Source organism: Doryrhamphus excisus, chromosome 12 (genome assembly GCF_030265055.1).
Source record: "Doryrhamphus excisus isolate RoL2022-K1 chromosome 12, RoL_Dexc_1.0, whole genome shotgun sequence".
Taxonomy (NCBI): Eukaryota; Metazoa; Chordata; class Actinopteri; order Syngnathiformes; family Syngnathidae; genus Doryrhamphus; species Doryrhamphus excisus.
Window position 1 is genome coordinate 18,692,563 of NC_080477.1, and position 16,647 is coordinate 18,709,209.

Genomic DNA, 16,647 nt, shown 5'->3' on the forward strand with positions numbered 1-16,647 from the left:
GCCTATCCCAGCTGTCTTCAGGCAAGAGGCGGGGTACAACCTGGACTGGTTGCCAGCCAATCACAGGGCACATATAGACAAACAACCATTCACACTCACATTCATACCTATGGACAATTTGGAGTCGCTAATTAAGCTAGCATGTTTTTGGAATGTGGGAGGAAACTGGAGTACCCGGAGAAAACCCACGCATGCACAGGGAGAACATGCAAACTCCCAGTTCATGTACTTAAATATACAAAATAATACATAGAAGTACTGTACCTACTTACCTAACAGTACTAATGGAGGAATAGTCCTTTACGGTTCGGATTTGATCAAGTTTTTTGAAGAACTAGTAACTAATGAGGCAACACGGCGGTAGAGTGGTTAGCGCGCAGACCTCACAGCTAGGAGACCTGAGTTCAATCCTACCCACGGCCATCTCTGTGTGGAGTTTGCATGTTCTCCCCGTGCATGCGTGGGTTTTCTCCGGGTACTCCGGTTTCCTCCCACATTCCAAAAACATGCTAGGTTAATTGGCGACTCCAAATTGTCCATAGGTATGAATGTGAGTGTGAATGGTTGTTTGTCTATATGTGACCTGTGATTGGCTGGCGACCAGCCTCTTGACCGAAGACAGCTCGGATAGGCTCCAGCAACCCCTGCGACCCTCGTGAGGATAAGCGGTAGCCAATCACAGGGCACATATACACATGCAAACGCCACACAGAGATGGTCGAGGGTGGAATCGAACTCGGGTCTCTTAGCTGTGAGGTCTGCACACTAACCTAGATATAATCAGAGAAAATAATATTCATTAATTCTTTCATTTTCTACCACTTATCCTCACAAGGGTCATGGGGGTGCTGGAGCCTATCCCAGCTGTCTTCGGGCGAGAGGCGGGGTACACCCTGGACTGGTCGCCAGCCAATCACAGGGCACATATAGACAAACAACCATTCACACTCACATTTATACCTATGGACAATTTGGAGTCGCCAATTAACCTAGCATGTTTTTGGAATGTGGGAGGAAACCGGAGTACCCGGAGAAAACCCACGCATGCACGGGGAGAACATGCAAACTCCACACAGAGATGTCCGAGGGTGGAATTGAACCCTGGTGTCCTAGCTGTGTGGTCTGCGTGCTGGAAACGAAAATAATACAACAAAATAAACTTGTCAGCTTGTTATCATGAATGTACCTTATACTACATAGCAGTAACATATACTGGTGTATAAAACAAAAACACCTTGTTGGAGTACTTTGTGGGTGGCATAAGTTTGTCCCATTACATGCATTAATTACTTGTCTGTTTGAGTGACAGGAAACAAATCCTACTTGGGAAAATTCCAAATACAAATTGGTATTTCCTTATATTTAGCTGTTGGGGTTTAAACATTCCCATGTAATTATTCGTTGCAATTAATTAATTACACATGTCCTGAAAATATAGTAGAGGAGCCGCTTTGGATAAGACTGAGTTTGGCATTAGAGCTAAAAAAAAAAAAAGTTAATTTTCTCGAAGTTTCCCTGGTATTGAGGTCAAGTGAGAGCAACGCTGCCACTGATTGCTGCAGCGACGTGCCAAAAAGAGTTGGGTGATTGTTGACAAGCGTACGTCTACTCAACAAGGGTCTCTGATGAAAAGACTTCAGGGGGGGAACCTGACAGGACTGATTAAACTCCACAACATTGTCAATAGTGCTGCCTTTTAAGCGTATATTTATAAAGTCAGCTGAGGTAATGTGCACTTTACATGTGCCTTGACAACAGAGGGGATGATTGACTCCAAATTTGGACACTATGGGCTTTTCTTTTAACACCTGTCAATAATTTGGAACACTTTCTGTCATCTTTGATCAAAATGTACTCTGATTACATTTCTTTTCCTTCTCCATGTCTTGGCCTTTTCTCTCCATCCTATTCCTCTACCCTTTCCTTTCCCGATACGCTCCTTTTCCTTCTCTCAGCTGGGTTTGTGAAGTCGCCAATGTCTGAGACTAAGCTCACGGGCGACACCTTTGAGCTGTACTGCGACGTAGTCGGTAACCCCACCCCGGAGATCCAGTGGTGGTATGCCGAGATCAACAGAGCCGACTCCTTCAAGCAGCTTTGGGACGGAGCCCGTAAGCGGCGAGTGTCCATCAACACGGCCTACGGTGCCAATGGGGTCAGCGTGCTGGGCATCACGCGACTCACCATGGAGGACTCTGGGACCTATGAGTGTCGGGCAAGCAACGACCCCCGGAGAAATGACCTTCGACAAAACCCCGCCATCACCTGGATTCGGGCCCAGGCCACCATTTCGGTGCTACAGAGTGAGTGGTCCATTTCTTTAATAACCCGCCGACCAACCATACCCGATACTTTGGTTCAATAAACCGAGCGAGTGGCCGTCAATCGTAGATAATCTTTGCAATGTTTGAAGTAGTGATTAAGAATACTGTACGTTGATGTCAAACTATTATGACATGATCAAACTTAGAGCAACCACTTAGTTGACTGACTACTTTAAGATGTGTAGTGAAGCCTGTTTTTTTCCAAAATCTTGTGGCACACCACTAACCAAAAAATGTTACAAAATGTCACCATGACCTCACACGTGCATCAATAAGTCTATTGGAGGAACAAGGTAGGCGTTGCCACACGGACCAATATTACATTGCTATGCTAGTCTTTACACCACAGACACTCGACAGTAGCCCCGTTTTTACGTTTCTGAGTTTTTCTCTTTCCGAATGACCTTTCGGGAAACAATGGTATCCATAGAAATGAATATTCCAATCTCTTGTCTACATGCACCATGAAAATCAAACAGAATAGTCAATAGGGCATGCCCAGTAAAACGTAAACATCAACATCACGTGATACCGACTTCCCCGAGTTATTCCTCCACTAACTCCGTATTGCCAGTTTTTTCGTCTGTCCAGTCTTGAAATTTAGTTTGAATCAAAAACAAACTTTGCTTAGTCCAGTGCTGATTGCTGGCGTCCATTTTTAAAACTGAAGAACGTCTGGATCTGCGTGTTACATCATATCTGAGCATGCGCTGAAAGAACGCACCCGGGATAAAGTTTATTTTTGATTCAAACTAAATTTCAAGACTGGACAGACGAAAAACTGGCAATAACGGAGTTATTCCAACAAGTTGAAGAATAACTCGTGGAAGTCGTTATCACGTGATGTTGGTGTTTACGTTTTACTGGGCATGCCCTATTGACTATTCTGGTTGATTTTCACAGCGCATGTAGACAAGAGATTGGAATATTCATTTCTATGGATACCATTGTTTCCCGAAAGGTCATTCGGAAAGAGAAAAACTCGTCATGTAAAAAACATGGCGACTGTCGAGTGTCTGTGGTGTAAAGACTGGCAGAGCAATGTAATATTGGTCTGTGTGGCAACACCTGCCTATTTCCTCCGATAGACTTATTGATGCACGTGTGAGGTCGTGGTGACATTTTGTAACATTTTTGGTTAGTGGTGTGCCACAAGATTTTGGAAAAAAACAGGCTTCGCTACACATCTTAAAGTAGTCAATCAGCTATGTGGTTGCTCTAAGTTTGATCATGTCATGGTTAGTGGTGTGCCACAAGATTTTTCCAATGTAAAAAAAAACGTGCCGTGGCTCAAAAAAGGTTGAAAATCACTGCTCTAGGGAATGCGTATGACTGTAAGCACATCATTAAAAACTATTAATTTCATTATTCAGTTAGCCTCTCGCTCATAATCCTTTAAACATCTTGTCACGGAAAAGACCACAAACCCAGAAACTGCATTGCTGACTGCATGTTTGTAACCACATTAACTTTGGTTCTTAATGCCTTGTGTCTTTTTTCGCTAATCATTAGCTTCTCTTCTGAATCCTAATCTCACCCTGGTAGTCTTTGTGAATGTAATCAAATCAAATCAACTTTATTTGTATCGCACTTTGCCTGCAAAGAAATGCAACACAAAGTGCTTTACAGAATTAAAACAATTTCCACAATTAAAAGGAAAAAACAAAGAAACAAAAGAAAGCCCCTCCTTCCCACCCTCCATAGTAGACCCACACACACACACACACACACACAATCACACAATCACACACTGAAGCTGAAGACCAAGAGCAAAAAATATGACTAAAAAGATAAAAACAAAACACTGGAGTTAAAAGCTGAAGACCAAGAGCAAAAAAATAGGACTAAAAAGATAAAAAACAAAACACTGGAGTTAAAAGCTGAAGACTAAAAGCATAAAATAGGACTAAAAAGATAAAAACAAAACACTGGAGTTAAAAGCTGAAGACCAAGAGCAAAAAATAGGACTAAAATAGGACTAAAAAGATAAAAACAAAACACTGGAGTTAAAAGCTGAAGACTAAGAGCATAAAATAGGACTAAAATAGGACTAAAAAGATAAAAAACAAAACACTGGAGTTAAAAGCTGAAGACTAAGAGCATAAAATATGACTAAAAAGATTAAAACAAAACACTGGAGTTAAAAGCTGAAGACTAAGAGCATAAAATAGGACTAAAAAGATAAAAACATAAGAAAAGTTTATGCAACTGACTGTTATTATGGCGACCTTACGGTGCAAAACTAGTGGTGCTTTTAAGTGACAGTACTTTCCTTAGGCTTGTTTTTTCCACTGCAAGGAGACACTTCAGTTCTAGAAAAAACAATATCATATTATTGCTTTCTAATTTTGAACTGATTCGATAAAAAAAAAAAAAAGGGTCCGGTGTCTCCTTTCCGATGAGACATATTTTATTTCCGTGAAACAGTCTCCCTGGACTTGTCTGAACATGGCGTAACCTTGCGCCTTCTCAGCCATTAAGCGTGTGACTGTGAATCAGTAATGACATTATACCCCCTTTAAACCCTCTGCTCGGTGCACACAAACGTTCTGAATAAACTGAACTGAAAGTGGACCTTCCTTATTCGTGCATGCTTGGTTGATGTGGCCACTGAAGCACACGGAGATGTGGAATGTTCTTAGTCATTGTGTGAGCGTTTCTCCAAGAGTCAGATCCCTGCTGGCGGATCTTTCTGACAAATATGTGTTAACACGATTTGATTAGGTGAAGCTGACCTGTAATTAGAATGACAGCGGCTGTCCACTCTTCTCGTTTGATTGTTAGACCATTTTTATACTAAACCCCAACTGAAATACGACAAACATTTTGTTTTGACCGAAGAGGAAATGTTCTGCCACGCTAAGTCTGTGCATGTATAGAATGGAACCCGCTTTTGTCACCAACTTGTCAAGTCCGGTGTTGTTTTTACGACTAAAAAATACCCAGCAACCAAACGTCTATACACTACTTTTGCGTTCATGTCGGCAAAAACTGCATTTTTTGCCATGTCGCCAACAGAAACGTACGTAAACTATACATTTGTCGACCCAGTGCGCACATTCTCTTGCTAAGTTTATTTTAGAAATCATAACCATAATCTGCGGCGGCACGGCGGTCGAGTGGTTAAGCGCGCAGACCTCACAGCTAGGAGACCAGGGTTCAATTCCACCCTCTGTGTGGAGTTTGCATGCGTGGGTTTTCTCCGGGTACTCCGGTTTCCTCCCACATTCCAAAAAAACATGCTAGGTTAATTGGCGACTCCAAATTGTCCATAGGTATGAATGTGAGTGTGAATGGTTGTTTGTCTATATGTGCCCCGTGATTGGCTGGCGACCAGTCCAGGGTGTACCCCGCCTCTCGCCCAAAGACATCTGGGATAGGCTCCAGCACCCCCGCGACCCTTGTGAGGATAAGCGGTAGAAAATGAATGAATGAATGAATGAAATTGTTTTCCCATAATCTGCCTGAGGGAGCTGCAATGACGTTAGCCTCCCTCTGGGCTCTCATGCTCCTCAGGCAGCATTGTAGCACCTCAGCAGCCCTGTAATTGGCTGGTGACCAGTCTAGGGTGTACCCCGCCTCTCGCCCGAAGACAGCTGGGATAGGCTCCAGCACCCCCCCCCCCCCCCCCGTGACCCTCGTGAGGAAAAGCGGTAGAAAATTAATGAATGAATGAACAACCTCTGTGTAGGAAGTTGCGTACGTAACTTTCAAGCCCTGTTTTATGTAAATGGGGCCCCAAGGACTTATGGGTAAAAATAACCTTTTATCGCTTCATACACATGTGATCATGTATTACACGGTACGTTGATGATAACATGTAATACCGTACTTACAGTATCTTGAAAAAAAAAAACATTGCCACAACTTCTTTCCTCGGCGCACAGATCCCACTGAGCGGAACTAATGCTACTTCCATCAACAACACGAGCATAGAGCGTGATTGCCATCAGCAATGATGGTAGACTTTGTGAGAGCCGCCGTCACAACACTGCCTTTGGACAAATTAGGTACCAGAACCTTATCTTCTTGAGCATGAATATACAGAAGATGAACTACAGGTTTGACTTACAATGTCCGCCGCTCTCATTGGGATGCCGACTGATGGAAACGCTGGAATAAATATAATAATAATAATAATAAAACGGCAAATAATAAAAACTTAAGAAACCACATATAGTTGGTGGGTAGACAAATTATTTTTTTCAGATTAAAATGAACAAAGCATTATTAGAGCCCTGTAGACATGACAAAACACGACTATAGTCACATTTATACCCTTTTTATTTACAACATATTGCGCAACTGCAGGGTCTTGAGACACATGCTAACTCGCAAACTAGAGAGCTAGCGACCTAAACGGTAGCCTTCAAGTTATTTCCTTTAAACTTAAATAGCCAAAAACTTACCACTTCCACACGGATAGGGAGGATAACTATTAACAGTTATTTAACCTTTAACATGAACATGAATCAAACGTAATAATTTTTTCTGGGTACATGATACCATACAGCATCCATATCAAACTTGCGCGGGCCGCACTAACATTAAATTTTCATATCAAGGCGGGGGGCCTCAAACTAGTGTCCTGCGGGCCACATATGGCCCGCGGGCCGCATGTTTGAGACCCCTGTTCTAACACAATCTATTCCGAAATACTGGTCGGATTTATAGAAATTCAGAGGAAACCTTTCCAAGACTGGTGCAGGCAGTGTACAAGTGTAAAAAGTACTAGCATTGAGCTTTTTTTACACATCCTGAACTATCAGACAAGTGTAAAAAGAAGTCAACCACTTTTAAATGTCAAAGGCTAAAACAATAAATTGTGGACTCGCCCTCTGATGATGCATAATGGATGTGCAACCTGTCCTTTGAAGGTGACTTTTCACATTACCACTAAATGCTAGTGCTAGTGTACATTCTGCCCTTCAATTATTAATGTCAACATAGCCATATTGGACTGGAAAAAGAGATGCACATGGGCTTCAAACTCCAAATATATATTTTTTTACGACTTAAAATAAGTATTTTTCCTGAGAATATTGGTTGATGTCGGAACTGCATGACCTAAATATGAACATTTGGCTGTGCCTCTGAACTGCTTATACAAACCCATTCCAGAATTGGGTTATATATCAACTTGTATACAATACAGAGTAGAAAATACCAACCTTATAAAAAAAAAAAAACATGGAAAATCTTGTCTGATTCAAGCAATCAGTGCCATGAACTGGTACATTTCACACAGCCACCAAGGGGATTGACTATACACACACTCATATTTGAGTGGAGGGCCACTTCAATTAAAATCACGAGCTAAAATCACTACAGGAGCATTTTGTGTGACTTAACAGGGTAACAGCTTATGTAATGGACTTGCTGCACAAAAGCACAGCTAAATATTCAAAATGAGAAAATAAAAGACTGTACTCTAAGGCAAGTGATTTTCAACCTTTTTTGAGCCACGGCACGTTTTTTTTACATTGGAAAATCTTATTGCACACCACTAACCATGACATGATCAAACTTAGAGCAACCACTTAGCTGACTGACTACTTTAAGATGTGTAGCGAAGCCTGTTTTTTTCTCCAAAATCTTGTGGCACACCGCTAAACAAAAAAATGTTACAAAATGTCACCACGACCTCACACGTGCATCAATAAGTCTATCGGAGGAACAAGGCAGGTGTTGCCACACGGACCAATATTACATTGCTATGCTAGTCTTTACACCACAGACACTCGACAGTCGGCACGTTTTTACGTTTCTGAGTTTTTCTCTTTCCGAATGACCTTTCGGGAAACAATGGTATCCATAGAAATGAATATTCCAATCTCTTGTCTACATGCGCCGTGAAAATCAAACAGAATAGTCAATAGGGCATGCCCAGTAAAACGTAAACATCAATATCACGTGATACGGGGAGAACATGTAAACTCCACACAGAGATGGCCGAGGGTGGAATTGAACCCTGGTCTCCTAGCTGTGAGGTCTGCGTGCTAACCACTCGACCGCCGTGTTTAAATTTTTACTTTATTTTTGTTTTATTGTACAGTGGTAGAATTCTCTTTTGCTCGTGTATGATTGAAAAGGGCTGCACGGCGGACCGGTGGGTAGCGCACAGGCCTCACAGCTAGGAAACCAGGGTTCAATTCCACGCTCGGCCATCTCTGTGTGGAGTTTGCATGTTCTCCCCCGTGCATGTGTGGGTTTTCTCCGGGTACTCCGGTTTCCTCCCACATTCCAAAAACATGCTAGGTTAATTAGCGACTCCAAATTGTCCATAGGTATGAATGTGAGTGTGAATGGTTGTTTGTCTATATGTGCCCTGTGATTGCCTGGCAACCAGTCCAGGGTGTACCCCACCTCTTGCCCAAAGACAGCTGGGATAGGCTCCAGCACCCCCCTCGTGAGGAAAAAGCGTTAGAAAATGAATGAATGATTTTGTTTAACAATCATAAGTGGTAAGAAGAGAAGATCTGGTTTTGAACCGACAGCCCATTCAAGGCAAAGATTTATATACTTGGCCTCACGCTGCTGTGGAGGGTCTGCAGCATTTAACACGTTTTAGATTGACAGGTCGTCCTTAAAACAACCTTCTGTTTGAATTGCCTGTGGACCAGCGTGCAGAGTTTGCTAAATGTTAATTTATGTACTTCATGTTGTGTCTGTACGCATGTCTTGAACATGCTATTAATAGAACATGCTTGGTGGGGGAGATGTGAGGGAGTCGGGTGGGGGGGGGGGGTGGGGGAGTGAAATCCCTGTAGCTACTGCGTATACAGCAGTGCAGGAAGATTGCTGCTATGAATGCTAATACAAGTCACGAGCTAGTCCTTTTTTTCGCCTGGCTCAAAGCCTTGCGGGAGGCAGTGGTAATGTCATGAGGCTCGGGCCTCACGGTCGCCGAGGTTGCATCGCCCTGGAAGCTTCCCTCTCGTAAAAGCAAAAGCAGAGGACGTCGTGCCCTGAACGTCCTTGAGAAGCATATTATGTAGTCACTGGCAATGTCTGTCATTTAGAGGGCGAAGTCGTGCAGTGACAGCCTTGATGTAAAATGTTGGAATTCTTTGTGCGGCTACCTCAACTGTGTGTCTCAAATATTGAATTAGCTGTTTTGGGGAAGCTTTTATTATTAAATGTAACTGGAATTCCAGTCAATAGGATACACACCTCCAGGAACGCAAACAAAACTGCAAAAAAATAAATTATCGCAATACTATTTGTGTTTGACTGTTAAACGGTATAGTTCATTTTTTTCATTGTCTTTATGGCCTCACGGTGGACTAGTGGTTAGCATGTTGGCCTCGTGGTTAGCACGTTGGCCTCACAGTCATGAGTGTTCGAGTTTGCATGTTCTTCCAGTGTGTCTCTGGCTACTCCGGCTTCTTCCCACATCCCAAAAACATATATACACCCTGGACTGGTCGCCAGCCAATCACAGGGCAAACAACCATTCACACTCACATTCATACCTATGCACAATTTGGAGTCGCTAATTAACCTAGCATGTTTTTGGAATGTGGGAGGAAACCGGAGTACTCGGAGAAAGCCCACGCATGCACGGGGGAGAACATGCAAACTCCACACAGAGATGGTGGAATTGAACCCTGGTCTGCTAGCTGTGAGGTCTGCGCGCTAACCACTCGACCGCCATCTTGCTAGCATACTATGCTTAAATCTGTGGCTGTCTCTTGTGGTCTTGCAGTAATCCCATAGCTTGCACTTTAGCAATGTGGAGTAAACAAAGAAAAATATGTGTGTAAAGGTGATTATAGGGGTGTTATTTCATGTCTACTGGGCTCTAATAATGGTGGAAAAACATATATAGAAAATAACAAACAGGTTTTCTATGCTCTAACTACGAAAATATTCCATTTGTGACTTCCACCAAGCCAGCGTTTATCAGTTTGTCTGTTTGTTTGTGTTCAAAATAACGTGAAAAGTTCCGAACGGATTTGAATTAAATGTTCGGGAATTGTCAGAAATCAGATATGGAAGAACTGATTAAATTTTGCGGGTGATGTCTGGATCCCGGAATTTTTGAAAGGATTCCTTAGCATTGAGAGACAATTTTTGGTATTTGTTTATATAATAGATATTATATCATCTGTTCAGGTGCACTTGGAAACAAATACAGGACAAGTTTCCAACAAGCTCTACAAAATATCAAAGACTGACAAAAAAATGTAGTCTTATTATTTTGGTCACAATATAGTTAACATTGAATCCTACTTCGCGGAAATGCACTTATTACTTTATTACCACTTATAACCAACAACCAACCAACAGGATACATGTTTTTGTAGTATAGTTTATACATTTTATGAAATTTACGCTCCAGCTGTCCATAATCTGGTCGTTTCATACGTTCGATCACAGCTAGCCGCTCATGCAAATCTTATTCTAACTGCGTACAAAGTTTAATGGCGCTGCCTGCACAAGGTATACTGAGCTCCACATCTGTGATAAGGCTTCACATGTCTGTCTTTGCAGAACCAAAGATTAATGCCTCGGATCAGATCATCCTGCCGTTGGAATCCCCTCCCATACCCGTTACCCTGCATTGCAACCTCACCACTGCCCACACGCCCCACACGGAGAGCTTCTGGATGAAGAATGGCCGGGAGATTGCAAACACAAGGACCGAGCAGAGGAGCACGGCGTACAGGTGAGACGATATATTGACCAGGGGTCTCAAACACGCGGCCCGCGGCCAACTGTGGCCCGCAGGACACTAGTTTGAGGCCCCCGCCTTGATATGAAAGTTTAATGTTAGTGCGGCCCCGCGCAAGTTTGATATGGATGCTGTATGGTATCATGTACCCAGAAAAAATTATTACGTTTGATTAATGTTCATGTTAAAGGTGAAATAACTGTTAATAGTTATCCTCCCTATCCGTGTGGAAGTGGTAAGTTTTTGCCTATTTAAGTTTAAAGGAAATAACTCGAAGGCTACCGTTTAGGTCGCTAGCTCTCCAGTTTGCGAGTTAGCATGTGTCTCAAGACCCTGCAGTTGCGCAATATGTTGTAAATAAAAAGAGTATAAATGTGACTATAGTCGTGTTTTGTCATGTCTACAGGGCTCTAATAATGCTTTGTTCATTTTAATCTGAAAAAAAATAATTTGTCTACCCACCAACTATATGTGGTTTCTTAAGTTTTTATTATTTGCCGTTTTATTATTATTATTATTATATTTATTTATTACTGATTGATTGATTTTCTTTATTCTTGATTTGTCTATTTATTTTTCATCTTATTTTGTGTAGAAAAATAAAAAGTAAGATATTTGAGAACAGTGGAATGTTTTATCAGAACTTTTCTTGTAGAAAATTGGAGTTTAAAAAAAAAAAATGTTTTTAATAAATGCATTTTTTTTTTTTTTTGGAAAACCTGATGCAGCCCAGTCTCACCCAGACCTGAGCTCCATTGGCCCCCAAGTAAATTGAGTTTGAGACCCCTGATATAGACTGAAAGTGAATCAAGAGGTCTTAAGTATTATTAAAGAAAGGCCGCATACAAATTAGCTCTCTGACATGCTAATTAAATGAGAAGTCTGTGTGAATCTTTTCCATGTTATAAGAAGTGGAAACAACAGCTTCGATTTACACAAGTAATTCTATTCATATTGAACCCAATCTATACAAAAACAAAAAAACCTAGCCTTCAGTACTAAGCAGTAACTTGTCACAAAGGATGACCAGTGGAGCACAAAGCTACTGTCGCCCCTGTAGAAATACCGCAGACTCTCCCTCGCCACAAGATAAGACCAATTGGTCATTTCCTTGTCACATTACATCAGTGATACTCGGAAGATTACAACTAATATGCCCACGGTTCTCCCTCTGAATCCCATACTGCTGCTCTGTAAGATCACATATTATACAGACGCTTTATTCGCCATGGGCTCTCTTTTGGTCCTCCGGAGAGGGGGGGGCTCACTACCGTAGTAACTACTAAATTACTGACGCTCTTATTGGTTGACCGGTTTGAGTGACTGGTGGATTTAACGCCATGAAATGAATGTTTCATATTTTGTTACAGAATTGCTAAACCGAGAGCAGATGACTCCGGGGAATACCTGTGTGTTTACACGTTTGCAATGGCGCCAAATGCAAATGCTACCATTGAAGTGAAAGGTAAGACTCTTGAGTTGCATGATCGAACCTTTGGGATCGATCATGATCATGATCGGACCCTACTAACCCTAACCCTAACCCTAACCCTAACCCTAAGTCACAGTAAAGTGGAAAGTGAAAGTGAAAAATGTGTTAAACTCTCCCAAAGTTCTACAGGAAGTTAAAACAATATTCATTCATTCATTCATTTTCTACCGCTTTTTCCTCACGAGGGTCACGGGGGTGCTGGAGCCTATCCCAGCTGTCTTTGCGCGAGAGGCGGGGTACACCCTGGACTGGTCACCAGCCAATCACAGGGCACATATAGACAAACAACTATTCACACTCACATTCATACCTATGGACAATTTGGAGTCGCCAATTAACCTAGCATGTTTTTGGAATGTGGGAGGAAACCGGAGTACCCGGAGAAAATGGAATTGAACCCTGGTCTCCTAGCTGTGAGGTCTGCGCGCTAACCACTAGACCGCCGTGCCGCGTTAAAACAATATTTTATAGAAAAATACAGTATAGTAGTCTCTGTGCAGTGTGGAGAGAAAATTCAATGGCACGTTCAAGGACCATCAAACAAAGTAGGGTAGGTCTCCACTCGCATTACACTTACAAAAACAGTGAGATCTGGTATCACTAATGTTTTTTGACTAAAGTCATTGCCCCAGTGATTGGGGACCCCTGCCAAGGGAATCGAATACTCTACCACAAAGAGATTTACATTACCTACAACATGAACTTAAGGTCTTACTTTGAGCCTGCTACAAATTTATTCATGTTATTTCCTATAGGAAAATTGGTTTTGAACCTTGGGTCACAGAACGCATTGTCCAGATTTTCAATAAATACAATCACTGTAACACTGTGTGGTAATTGAATAAAATAAATAAAATACACGGCGATATATACAGTATGTATATACAGTAAACCTCGGATTCAATTGTTCCCACTGGTTTTGTCCGATATAAGCGAAATCCGTTATATGCGTATACCGGAAAATGTCCGTTTTACGCATATATCGGATTTATATCCGGTATATGCGCAAATCGGATTTTATCCGTTATAAAAAGGCACTTCCTTGACTATGTTTCCAATGTAGCTGGACACGCAGGCAACGCTGCAAACGCTGCAAATGACGCCGTATAGCGGCCTGTCACGATTCGGCGAATCGGAGCACCACGATGCGGCCATCCGATATATGCGAGGGAAATTTAATGGAAATGCATTGGAACGGGACTGGAGATTTTGTCCGAAATAGGCGAAATCCGTTATAAAAAATCCGATATATGCAATGAATTTTTATTGGAAATGCATTACAGAAAAATTGGTTCTTTTTTATCTGTTCGTTGTGAGCGAATTTCCGATATATCCGAGTCCGATATATCCGAGGTTTAGTGTACTATATAATGTCCAACTGTTATTTTCCACTCACTAACCCCAGCGACATGTTGAAAAAAAAACAAAAATACCCCTGCTTTGATTGAAGCGTTTTGCAAGGCCGTACAAACGGAAAGGATAAAGATGTCCGAGAAAAGTTAACAACCTCAGGCTGCGTGAAGTGACTCCATGTTGACAAAGATGTTTGAACTCATCCTGTGCGGCGGTGATGACAAGACGCTCTCTCCCCCCTCTAGGCTGTTGTCACTCTTGGCTTTTTCACTGAGACGACACTTTTAACAAAATGGACAGGCGACTGCGACTGTTCAGCAGACATGCAAAAAAAAAAAAAACGGAATCTTTTTCTGGAGGGCATTTCTTTTGGCCGCTTGTTCCAAAGCACGAGCTCTCTTTGCAAGTGCGTGTTTAAAAAAAAAAAACTAGGTGATCGTAGGACAAACACGTTATGTAAACAATGTCAATAACGGGCCAGGGAGGCTAACCGACTCATGTGTTGTTCCACACAAGCTGACAGCCGAGCCGTCGCCTCGGATAAGGAATGGTCTCTGAGAAAGGGCAAGTGAAAACCCTGTTCAAGAGAAGCTTGCCTGTGTGCGGCCCCATAAGCCAATTTGCTGTGGCGTGGCTCTGCTGCATACTGAGCATGCCCCGTCTCTTATTCCGTAGTTTGTCTTAGAGCGCTGCCTGATTGCGTAACAGGGGTGATGAGCGCTTGTATATTCTGCTTTTACTGGCTTTGGGAGCTTGAAGCTGAAGGGACTCATGTCCGTTCAAAGTGAAGTGTCCCGACCATCACCGGGCTGCAGGGGCTTGTGACTGTTAAGACTTGCTATGTGTCAGCCATTTAGCTAGAAGCATTCTGCATGATTTGGTCGTTTAGCAATAATAGGAAGAGCAAAACAAAAGTCTTTTCTTCATTTTCTCGAGGTGTTTTGCATTTATTTGTGACCTAGGTATAGCAAACCCACTGTTATCCTAGCCAGCTTTGCACAGCGCTTCTGGCAAGCAGTTTTACCGAGATCCCTCGCCTACAGTGTCCTTGGCACACTCATCCTTGCAGGACTCAGCTCTGAGGCAACAGATGGAGGCTTCTGTGATGTTGTAGGATTAAGGCTCTGAATCCTGTCCCAGCCATCTCTGTGGCAGCACTGGAGTTTATTGTCTGCGATACTAAGCTTACCGCAGCTACACATTTGGTACCTCATATCCCCCCCCCTCAAAAACCTGCTCAGTGATGACATTTACTCATCAAATATTCCAACCTCAGGATTACAGACTATGTAAATATCCTAAAAATACTAATTTAAAAAAAAATTCTATATTGACGATATAGCAGAATGTCATTCGAGTGCAAAATCTCTGCCAACCAAACTGTTAACAAAAGTGGCAAAGAAAATAACTGTTGTTGTTCGCCCCATCTGTTCAGTTAATTAGCAGGCTACTTCCTGGTTCACAGATGACGACAAACAGACGCACGCTGCATTATGATTCAGCGAGGTGTGGAAAGGTTCTATATACAATATCTCACAAAGTGAGCACACCCCTGTAATATTATAAAGGATAATAAACTTAATTATACTTGATATATATTCCAGTTTAAATTGACTTTCCACTGAAAATACTCAACATACAGCCATTACTGTGTACATGACTGGTGGTTGTGCGAGTGCTTCCGAAACTGAGGAGCTATGGTTCATTGAGGGGAAATATTCTATCATGTACTGAGACTTTCCGACTCAGAGAATGATCCCCTTCCTTCGAAAAAACTGCGCCACACAGTAGTTTTCCCAACAGGGTAACAAAACCAAACGCAGTGAGGTGTAGGGGTGTAAGAAAATATCGTTTTGGCGATATATCGCAATACTTTGTTAAACGATACTGTATCGATATTAAAAAGTATATGGATATTTTTAGGCATTTATAATGCAAATAAAATACAAATAAAAATGTGTTTAGTAAGTGCATATTGCTGTAATTTTTCCAGGAAATAGTCTTTAACTACAAGAAAAAAAAATATATATATATATGTATCCCACATTCTAAAAACACGCTAGGTTAATTGGCGACTCCAAATTGTCCATAGGTATGAATGTGAGTGTGAATGGTTGTTTGTCTATATGTGCCCTGTGATTGGCTGGCGACCAGCCTCTCTCCCGAAGACAGATGGGATAGGCTCCGGCAACCCCTGCGACCCTCGTGAGGAAAAAGCGGTAGAAAATGAATGAATGAATGAATAATGGAAACGAAAATAATACAACAAAATAAACTTGTCAGCTTGTTATCATGAATGTACCAGTCCAGGGTCGCCAGCTGGGATAGGCTCCAGCACCCCCGCGACCCTTGTGAGGAAAAAGCGGTAGAAAATGAATGAATGAATAAATATATATCGCCTTGTTAACAGTATTGTGATACAGTAAACCTCGGATATATCGGACTCGGATGTATCGGAAATTCGCTCACAACGGACAGATAAAAAAGAACCGATTTTTTCCAATAAAAATTCATTGCATATATCGGATTTTTTATAACGGATTTCGCCTATTTCGGACAAAATCTCCAGTCCCGTTCCAATGCATTTCCATTAAATTTCCCCCGCATATATCGGATGGCGCTCCGATTCGCCGAATCGTGACAGGCCGCTATACGACATCATTTGCAGCATTTGCAGCGTTGCCTGCGCGTCCAGGTACATTGGAAACATAAAATCCGATTTACGCATATACCGGATATAAATCCGATATATGCGTAAAACGGATATTTTCCGGTATACACATATAACGGATTTCGCTTAT

General features: G+C 42.0%; 1 protein-coding gene across 2 annotated transcripts in view; it reads left to right on the forward strand.

Moving 5' to 3' along the window:
* Window positions 1-16,647, forward strand: part of LOC131139219 (neuroplastin-like) — a 45,203-nt gene that overhangs the window by 12,643 nt on the left and 15,913 nt on the right. For both annotated transcript variants that reach the window (XM_058088593.1, XM_058088592.1), the window contains exons 2-4: window positions 1,956-2,303; window positions 10,821-10,995; window positions 12,372-12,466. In XM_058088593.1, the coding sequence (XP_057944576.1) occupies window positions 1,956-2,303; window positions 10,821-10,995; window positions 12,372-12,466 (618 nt within the window). The remainder of the gene's footprint in view (window positions 1-1,955; window positions 2,304-10,820; window positions 10,996-12,371; window positions 12,467-16,647) is intronic.